General features: G+C 39.1%; 2 protein-coding genes across 2 annotated transcripts; one reads left to right on the forward strand and one right to left on the reverse strand.

Moving 5' to 3' along the window:
• Positions 1-1,382: 1,382 nt before the first annotated feature.
• On the reverse strand, positions 1,383-3,146 carry LOC129729015 (uncharacterized). Its single transcript, XM_055687493.1, has 3 exons — positions 2,396-3,146; positions 2,110-2,291; positions 1,383-1,697 (listed from the first exon to the last, which is right to left on the reverse strand). The coding sequence occupies exons 1-3, from the start codon at positions 3,144-3,146 to the stop codon at positions 1,383-1,385; spliced, it is 1,248 nt and encodes a 415-aa protein (XP_055543468.1).
• A 3,452-nt stretch (positions 3,147-6,598) lies between these two features.
• Positions 6,599-9,339, forward strand: LOC129728009 (augmin complex subunit dgt6). The gene is made up of 3 exons (XM_055686364.1): positions 6,599-6,912; positions 6,978-8,990; positions 9,050-9,339. Exons 1-3 carry the CDS (start codon positions 6,754-6,756, stop codon positions 9,233-9,235), a joined length of 2,358 nt encoding a protein of 785 aa, XP_055542339.1. The 5' UTR covers positions 6,599-6,753; the 3' UTR covers positions 9,236-9,339.
• The last annotated feature ends 540 nt before the right edge of the window (positions 9,340-9,879 follow it).

The raw sequence follows: 9,879 nt of genomic DNA on the forward strand, positions 1-9,879 counted from the left end.
CTAATTTCATCTATTATTTTTTTAGCATACTTTCCTACTTTTTATCTTAAGCATAGTTTACAGTTCCAAGCGAAGTGAAAAATTTGACAAGTGAAGTCTGTCGTGAAAACCCGTTTGTAGAACACACAGGTATTTCACCAGCCTGAAGTTTATAGTTTAAGTGAAGCGAAATTCACGAGCTCACACTCCGAGTGAAGTGAAAATTGGCTGCAACAGACAGAACATAAACGCACGCAAGTTTTCGCTTGCTGCTGCTTTTTTCATTAGCGTTTGCATGCGTGAAAAAAGTGAACCCAAGTGAAAAAGATAAGATCCACAACCTTCGATTTCGCTGGATCAAATTTGTTTACAGCTCCAAGCGAAGTGAAATTTTTGCAGATTGCATTTTTCACGGGCGTGAAATAATGAACATATTGTATGAGATTTTCACTTCGCTTGGAACTCTATATAGGGCTTTATTGGAAAAATTAAAAAAGGAAACAAAAAGTTCAACGGAGCTTTAAACTTAATTGTAAAAAAGCCACTCTTACAGTTCCTTTTTGGTCAAGCCATTTCTACTGTAGTCAGCATTTGGTTTAGTTCGTCAGTAGCAGAGAGAGAAAGAAAGTTTGTTAAACTATTATCGTTTCATCTCTAGTTTCATTGCTATGAATCCAAATAAACGTTCTTCGTTATTCCGCCATTCAAAGTATAAGTAGAATTCTGACGCCATGAGTCGTACGAGCAAATTAATACTAGTGTTGCGATAGCAACGGACAGACAGATTTTTTTCTGGTTTTTAACTCATGTATTTGTTCCAAAACAGAGTTGTAAATCCCTTTGGGGAACATTATAAAAATACAATTAATATTGCCTTATGTATCCCAACTAACAATTTTGTTGGATAACGGCTTGTTCAGAGGCGACGCGTGACCAAGTGGGCCACCTGTTCAATCGACATTTGCAACATTAAAACAACAGTATTGCGATAACAGATTTTAAAAGTTTTATTTATCAACATTTATTTATATAACAAAGGAATCCTTCGGTTTACTTTTAACGCAAACTTGTCGATAATATCGTCGTAAAATAATGGCGTCAGCATCATCTCATGGAGTAAATCTTTCTCCACAGCCATCATCATAATACCAAATAATCGATTCTGGCCCGATTTGGACCGCAAATATTTTTTGATCCGTCGGAGAACCGAAAACGTTCGTTCGACGGACGCCGTTGTATTAGGCAATGTCAGTATCATTCTGGCCAGCCGAAGCGTTTCGGAGAAAGTTTGATGCAGGTTTTGTCCAAGGATAAACGAAATTAAATACAATATATTTTTGCCTCTGAACTCTTCGCGCGAGTAAAGAACGGTCAGCTCATTATACAGCTTCGCTTCATCGAATTTAGAATGGTACGAAATAAGCATTTTCAAATTCTTTGTAGGGAATGTGACATTGAATTCGGCAAATTTGGCAAATGATGAATTTGTATTCATCTAGTTCTTTGAATCGTTTAGACATTTCGTCAATAATTTTGTCAATGATAAAGTCATATATGGGACGATAATTGATACCGTTGCTATCAGTGACCGTTTCGCCAGAAACATCAATTGCATCATTAAGCGTTCTGTAGAAATGATGCTCTGCTTTGAGCTCTTCGATAGAAGCGAGGCAAGCCTTGGCGTTACGTAAACATTCTACTACGTTGATACAGAACATCTGTATGTGCAAAAATATTAGCAAAAAGTTTGAGCAAGAATACGGTATTGAATTCAAGCATGAATGCGTGAAGACCTCTGGCTGTAGTACAAGTTTCAGCATAAAAGACACTGTCGCCAAGATAAATCTCACCTAAACATTCATTAATCGCTGCATAATTCGAATCAATTATTTTGATCATACGCGAATTATACGACCATTTGGTCTTGCAAACATTTGGTATGTGGGTCTCCATAAATTGCTTTAATGTCTCGCTGCGTTTAGGTGACTGCGAGAAAAATGCCGCGAGTGATGAGATCGTGTTGAAAAACCTTGCTGATTTCTTGTTATTTGTGCACGAGTGAAGTAGCACCAAATTAAGCACATGTGCGCGGCAGTGGATATATCCAGCTTTTGGAAACCGTTGCTTCACCAATGTTTGCACTCCAGATTTGTCCCCGGACATTACAGCAGCTCCATCATAGCTCTGAGCTACAACTTTGTCACCATCAAGACCAAAATACGCTGCTATTTCATCAACGTGTCCGGCCAACGCAGCGGCGGTTTTGTCACTGCTAACGTCTGCCAATCTAACGAGCCTTTCAACTGGTGTTCCTAAAATTTCAATGAACAAAAAAATGTTTGAGCCTCGTTGAATTAAAAAAAAAACAACTATTTGTTAACATATTTGCAAAATATATTTTATGAATATTTCTTACCATCGGGCCGTAAGTAGCGCAGAGTACAAGATAGTTGCGATAACCGAGCCGAATCTGTTGATTCATCCATCATAATGGACACGAACTCAGCATCAAGAACTTCTCTTTTAATTGTTTGAAGCATGTAGCCTTCAATGCATTCTATAAGCTCGTTCTGAATTCCTCCCGACGTTCCGCTGAAAACTTTATTATTTATAAAGTCCTGGAATGCTGGATCCCTGGCGGCGATCAACGTGCAGAGGTCGTTATAATTTCCTCTGTTCGTGGAATCGGAACATTCATAATGTCCGCGAAAGGCGAGACCGTGAGTGCCAAGGAAACAGGTGATCTCAATTGAAGTTCGCATACCCTTCCGGTTTTTCGTTACTTCTTCGTTATGCTTATTGCGGGCGATCTGCCGGCTATGGTCAAGTGCTTCGTCTAACCTCATTTGCCCGAACATCGATAAGGCAAGTGAATTGTTTATGTGATCTTTAGAGCTCGAATGCGTTTTAATTGACGCAGAAAGGTGATTCAGATCACTATATCCTTCCTTGCTCCAAACATTTTTTTCATTGGCGCTACGGAAAAGCAAACATGGCCAGCAGAACAGTTTATTTAATTTCGCCGATCCACACAGCCATTGCTGGTCATACGATGACACATTAAAGTTGCGGGACATAATTTTCCCCTTCAACTTATACGTGGATTTTAATTGTTCCATAGGTGGACGAGGAACCGGATGTCCAATAACTTTAATTTTGTCTTCCATGGTTCTGGCGGCAAACGGGCGCTTTAGCATTTGCTCAATAATGCAATGATCCCTAACGTTGTCCATCTGGAAATCCACGCAAACAATCTCCAGTAGGTATATGGTAGTTTGTGATGATTAATTGAAATATATCTCGCGTAAGTTTTCAAAGCGACCTATCTAACATTGAGAGACTCTCTTTGTTTACTTTCTCTTCAAATCAATAATTATGTTATTTTTTCCATATTTCATAACACTCAATGCATAGTAAGCAAGACAGTATTACTATCTCTCGATTAAGAGGAAGAAAGCTTAGAAAATATATATAATGACGATGTAATTAACGAAACAAAGTGAGAGAGGAGAGAATCTGTCATTGTTACTTAGGTCTCTTTCAAAAATTACGCGAGATATGATGAAGTAATTAAGCTTTACTCACCACGTATCGTTCCTTAAACGAGATTGAAATTTCACACAAGAAAGCAACAGAAATTTGAAAGATGGAGCAATGGTAGTCTTAGCCGTCACAAACAAATCAAAAGCAACCGTAACGTGAGCAGTCAAACATGTACTATACCATTCTAGTTACCATACTATGGTTCAAGTTATTGAATGAACAACATCGAGAAAAATGGCTTGAATCGAAACCACACATCAACGAAAAAACACCCTACATCTACAATAACCATGAATGAATTTGTTCGATTTTTCATTGTATCGCACTCAGCGCTGCGCGACACTTTTTTCTCACGTGAAGAATAATGTCATCAATGAGGAAATACATGAAAACCCTTCGCTGCACTCTCGGCTTTGCATCGACCTGACGCTCGCTTGAGCGTTGAGAGCTGTGTACTCTCGCGGCCTCTCTCAAATTTCAATAAACGAACATCAAAGAATGGTGGGCGTGGGGGTCGGCGTCGGCGGTATCGTTTCCATCGGCTTGGTTCAACATAATTTTTGAACCGCAAATGTCATTTTTACGCAAGGCTGCGCATTAGTAGTGGTGCACGCTTTGTGTACATAACTGGCTGCGTACGCTATAGTACTTGAAAATGCAGAGAAGTGTTTGAATGAATGCTAGTTCAGATAAATGATTTGAACAAACGGTAGTCATTACTGCTTATCTCGTTGTGTTGTGTTGTATTACGGGTGAGCTGTGTTGCGGGTGGGTTGAGTAGTGTAGAGTGAGTTTAGCCAGGTTATATTCTTCACGGTGGAGAAATAAATAGAAATTGAAATTGGTGGAAATAAATTAAAAATCAAAAAAATGTTCGAATGTTCGAAATAACATTAAGGTTACAAGAAAACTTAATGATGTCAGATCCATGCTACAAATGAGAAATAATTCGAGTAATTGTTCTGAAATTGTCTACCTGTCCTATGAACAGGTTGAACAGGTGGACGAGACGCCTCTGGGCTTGTTAAGCTGTAGGTCAGCCGAAATCTATTGAATAATAGCTTATTAAGCTGTAAAACAACAAAATTGTTTGCTGGGATGTAACAGTTTTATATCTTTTATCATTTAGTTAGCAAATTATATGTTCACTCAAGTTTAGTCTCCTTCTGTTACTTTATCCGTACGATAACAACCTGTACTACTACGGCCCGTACTTTAACAATTCGTACTAACTATAACAGAGTATTCCTGCAATTGTGACATTTAGGTTAAGTGAATAAACTTAATTTTAATTTTACCTTTCACCAGACTATTAGCTTATAAGAAAACCCGTACTATAGTTTAAGTTAGATGTAGGTATAATAACAATGAAATTATTAGATGTAAGTATAATTTTTATTGTAATCCAATTTCAGTAGAATAAGAACCTCCTTCTGGACCTCGTTTTATCAGTAACTACTCGAGCTCACTCTATTTTCTGACACCTTTTACCTTTTTCTGCACTTCCTTTTCTCTGTCAACACCCTCGTAGACAGTTGAGCATCCAGGGTTGCTCATCGGCCGTCGGCGGCTTAAGATTATACAGATGGAGGTGCATCATATCCCGCAGGTTTGTGACACTCCCCCTCAGTACGCCACTGGGTTTCATGTGGTTTACCTTCCTTTGCACTGACGTCTAGAACTGCAATCTTGGTCGCTGGTCTCTCGAGGAGTCCTCTGGTTGTTTGCACAGTCACGCGGCGAACTTGTCCATCCTTAGCCTTGACTGCCTCCACCACACGTCCTCGTGGCCAGCAGTTCCGCGGGAGATTGCAGTCAGCGATTAGCACCAAGTCGCCCTCAGCAATGGGTTTCACGGGCTGGAACCATCGCGTCCTACGAGTTAGAGTCGGCAGGTATTCATCGACCCATTTCTTCCAGAAAGTATCAGCATACAGCTGGGCCATTCTCCACGAGTGCTTCAATACAATCGGTCTGTCATCGAAAGCGATCGGGGGTTACTCCCATTCGAAGATCCTAACAAAAAATGGTTTGGTGTTAGAGGGGGTTCATTGTCATTATCAAGTGGTATGTCAGTGAGTGGTCTAGAGTTTAGAATCATTTCGATCTCCATGAGCAAGTGAAAAAGAGCGATACACAATCTTCGATTCCGCTGGATCGAATTTGTTTACAGTTCCAAGCGAAGTGAAAATTCTGCAGATTGCATTTTTCACGCGCGTGAAAAACTGAATATTTTGTATTAATGAGATTGCCAGCGAGTAGGTTTGTTTACAAACAACTAGGGCATAAAAAGTATCGCATCTCATAATATATCATTTGGATGCATTTAAATCAGAAATATGGCAATGCTACATACCTTGCTACCAATATTCATCAATTTAAGAAACAATTTTCAACTAAAAACACCTGAATTTGCGGTATTCAATAGCCTAGTTAGTAAGGATGTATCAACAAACACGAAAAAGTTATTCGCTGTTGCATAGTGATGCTTCGTCTTCAACCCTCCAAAGTGAAAAAACGCTTTCTCTCCCCGCGCCTACTTTTTGGTCAATATACGCTTGGTGCCTTTGGTGCCTCCGCTTCAGCTCTATTCTCACAAATCATTATTAATCTTGTTTTTAATTGACGGCTTTTATTAACAAACAGATGCACATAAACCGTTCGTCACTTAAAATCACCAACTCAGTGCCAAAACTATCAATATTCACAAATCTTTGCCAGTTTCACGAAATCAATTTCATCACTCGGGTTTTCAATTTTTCAACCAGTTTGATTTTTCATCCAATGTTGGGTTCAAACTACTCAACGTTGATTTTATATCAAAACACCGCCATTGAGTGAGAGCATGTTTAAAATCTATTGAGTTGAAATGACTCAGCATTCGCATTGCAAAATTACCCAACACGTAAGTTGTATAATGTTTACATCATTTCAAGAAGTTTGTACCCACCGGTTGGGTAGATTTTGTTTTCCGTGTAGCAGCTAAAGCATAACGTAATAAATTAATGGTCCCTTAATGCTGTCATTTTTATTGTGAAAACTCAACTTTTTTAACTGTGTAGTCTATGGAGTTGTCATATTTAAATACGCAATCCGCGGTTTGATAGCCGTCATGAAGAGGGTATTTTTGTCCGTTTTTCTTTAAAGTAAAATATTTTGATTAGGATACACGCACAGTTTCATCGAAAAATTCAACTCTCGAATCGAAACAATTGATTAAACTAATGTACGATGAATAGGACCGTAAGCTTAAAACGAGTAAACACTCTGCCGAGTGTGGCCAATATTTGTATCGTTGAAGAGCAGTTGGATGCAGCAATCTTCTATTGCCTGAATGCGCTCACTAAGCGGTACTCTCCTTCGGACCAGTTCCGGGCAATATTTGTAAAGGTAGTGTCTTTGTGTAACAAGTTGCGGTAGAACTGTATGTATACTGTTTTTTTTTGTTTTTCTAGGGTATGTTCTTAAAACCCAACACGAAAGCTTTCGTACATGTATTGCACTTTTTGTTCAACATTTACGACACAAAGGAATTCCGCAAGCGATTTTATTGGCCCATCTTTGATAAAACTGCCGAAACTGCATTTCGTAGCTCTACGGTTGAGTATATCAACTGGCTTGTGGATCAGGGCAGACTAGAGACAGAAAAGATCAAAGCCCACACGGTGGTGCTACCAGGAGGGATAAAATTCATGAAATTTCTACTGGTATTAATTCGTTTCGTCCTTAAAGAACAGCAACGAAAAAGTCGCAGTGGAAATTGTGGCAAAATAGTCGCGAAAAGTGATGTGAAGCATTTACTAGCTAACCACGCGCAATGGGAGGAAATTGGATCAAGAATGAGAGAGATTCTTCAAAATGATTTGAGTCTGATAAGCAGTAGAATTCAACAAATAGATTATCTATTTGGGGATCTATTCAGTAATTGTCTTGGACCGGCGAAGCAGATGAATTTTGAAAAGCTTATGCAAATTTGGGGAAAATTCAACCGGACATATTTCGATGAAACTGAAGGGCGACGGCAGCGTATATTGGATGTTACAGCTGAATATGAAAAACTTGTTGTTTCAGCAAAACGTAAATTGGAACCGAAAGAAATTACACTGAAGGTCAATCCAGAGGACCTGAAGGAAACGCTTTATCGATTGGAAGTCTTGTTTCCTGATAATGCTTTTCATTTTCGTGACGTTTTTGACGAATGCGAAAAAATAGATGCTATAAAGTTATTCGAAATTATCATATTCATGCTGCCAGAAATCGAGCAGCGCTTGAAGAGCTTCACAGTTCGCAGTATTGAATCTTTGAAATTTGAGCTCAAAGAGTTGTCCAGAGTTGCTGTGAAATCAGACAGTCTATGCCATGAAATGGCTTCTTTGCGAAGAAGTTTGCCTTTTATAGATGCCAAGTTTCAAGAACTGGCAACACAAGAAGAACTTGATGAACTGAACAGCGATCTCGGTATAAGAAACAAGATATTCAATACTCCACCAATATCTTTAAATTTTCAAGAGAATGGTGAAGGTGGGGCAGTAACTAAACCGATACCTAAACGTTACCGCATTGCTCTTTTCGATGACGACCAAGTACAGCAACATCTTCGCATGCGGTTACTGTCGTCAAGCGTTTGTCATGCGGTGCCCAAAACCCCCCGATCTGCTAAGAAAGTCAAGTCGAAGGATCCTTCGGCTTCAGATAATGTTTTCGCTATTCCCAAACCAGCACGTAAAGAAAAAATGAATCCTCTTTCAATGTTAAACAAAATCACTTCCCAGGGAAAATCGAAGAGCAGATCTACTTCTACACAAATGCCTGTGAACAGCACAATGAATTTATCCTCATTGTCTCATCTAGAAGATATAACTTTACGCCCAGAATTTTCTTCGACCCTTCTAGGAACTCCAGAGAAACAAACCTCACATAACCGTCGCAGTATTAATGCCAACGAAACTTTGATAACCAAGTCGGACTGTCAGTCAGTGCCTTCAATGCAAAACCAACAGCTTTCCGCAGCAAATACGCCCAAGGTACACGGTTCACCACGTTACAAAACAATATACAGTGAAAACTTGATTCAGCAAACGACTACTACTAAAACAACGATGTCGCCAGATTCGCTATTTTTGTTGAGTCAAACCACCACAAGAACAACTACTACTCGCCGTAGGAGCTCGATTGTGCACTTTGAACAGTTGCAAACCTCACCCTCGGGAAAGCTTAATGCTCTAATGCCCTCTGAAATTACTCCTGAGATGTCTGTTTATATGAACAATACAGATTGTGACCATGTTTCTACCGATGCGATGGAGAAGGAAATACGAGATCTACCGCGAATACAGATATCAGAGTTCGATGAACTGGACTCTGGTATTAGTGACGAAAATCGGTTAGCCGAAAATGTATTACATAGTACCGATGAAGCAGATGAACAACAGATAACAGAAAATATGGAACATACGTTGAACGCACAGGTAAATTGGCTATTCACGAAATCTTCAAATTGTTACAACTTATCTTTTCTATTTTCCAGCAAAACAGTGAGTTATCTGATCTCTCGAACACCTTGGTGGATCTCAATCTAAGTAAACTATCTATTTCCTGCGCTAAAGTAGAAAGCACCGTAGATACCAACCGATCCTTTGCGGATATTCCGTTGGATGCCGATGGGGAAGATCTGTTTAATGTTAGCGATGGCATTTTAGCGGACATCGATTGACCTGAGACGAATAATTCCATAACTCCAGTGATGCATGAAATACTATTTAATCGACTGTCATATCCTGATCAATATATATACACATGCAGTTGCTTAGTTTTTAATATTGTTTTTTTTTTCAAACTTAGTGTTTCTGCGAATTATGCATGATGTCGAAAACCTGGAAAATCAGGGAATTCGTTTTTCGATCAGGAAAATCAGTGAAAACTGAAAAATAATCAGGGAAAATTTTTTAACTGATACACGATTCTTTTTCAAATGGCTTTTTAGCGCAAAAACTGATGTTTTTTTAGGATAAAAAGTTAAATCGAGACCGCTACTGTTCGGTTTCATATCTGATTTTTCACTGGGATTTAAGAGTTGCGTTCATTTTCGTTGCACTCTTTTGTTGCAAATGCTGAAAAATATCAGGGAAAGTGAAGTCATATTTCAGGGAGAATCAGGGGATTTGGTTTTGAAAACTTTTTTGCCACCCTGTTGTGGTTTCGGTTACAAAAGGGGCATGTATTTATCCTTGTAGTTTTTTTCTGGTGCGCCTCTTTGTATAGTACCAAGTGGATATTCCTAAATCAGAAGGCGTCTGTATGCAACTATCTCACCAAAATATTTCTTACGCTATATCCCAGAATACTGTCGGTAGGTGA

This window comes from Wyeomyia smithii, chromosome 3, assembly GCF_029784165.1.
Source record: "Wyeomyia smithii strain HCP4-BCI-WySm-NY-G18 chromosome 3, ASM2978416v1, whole genome shotgun sequence".
Lineage (NCBI taxonomy): Eukaryota > Metazoa > Arthropoda > Insecta > Diptera > Culicidae > Wyeomyia > Wyeomyia smithii.

Excerpts from the sequence above, each read along its gene's own strand:
- LOC129729015 (XM_055687493.1), bottom strand. The coding sequence starts at position 3,146 with ATGGAAGACAAAATTAAAGTTATTGGACATCCGGTTCCTCGTCCACCT. Across the intron at positions 2,292-2,395 it reads GCGCTACTTACGGCCCGATG|GAACACCAGTTGAAAGGCTC; the intron begins GTAAGAAATATT and ends TTGAAATTTTAG. Across the intron at positions 1,698-2,109 it reads AATCTGGAGTGCAAACATTG|ATGTTCTGTATCAACGTAGT; the intron begins GTGAAGCAACGG and ends TTGCACATACAG.
- LOC129728009 (XM_055686364.1), top strand. The coding sequence starts at position 6,754 with ATGAATAGGACCGTAAGCTTAAAACGAGTAAACACTCTGCCGAGTGTG. Across the intron at positions 6,913-6,977 it reads TCCGGGCAATATTTGTAAAG|GGTATGTTCTTAAAACCCAA; the intron begins GTAGTGTCTTTG and ends TTGTTTTTCTAG. Across the intron at positions 8,991-9,049 it reads AACATACGTTGAACGCACAG|CAAAACAGTGAGTTATCTGA; the intron begins GTAAATTGGCTA and ends TCTATTTTCCAG.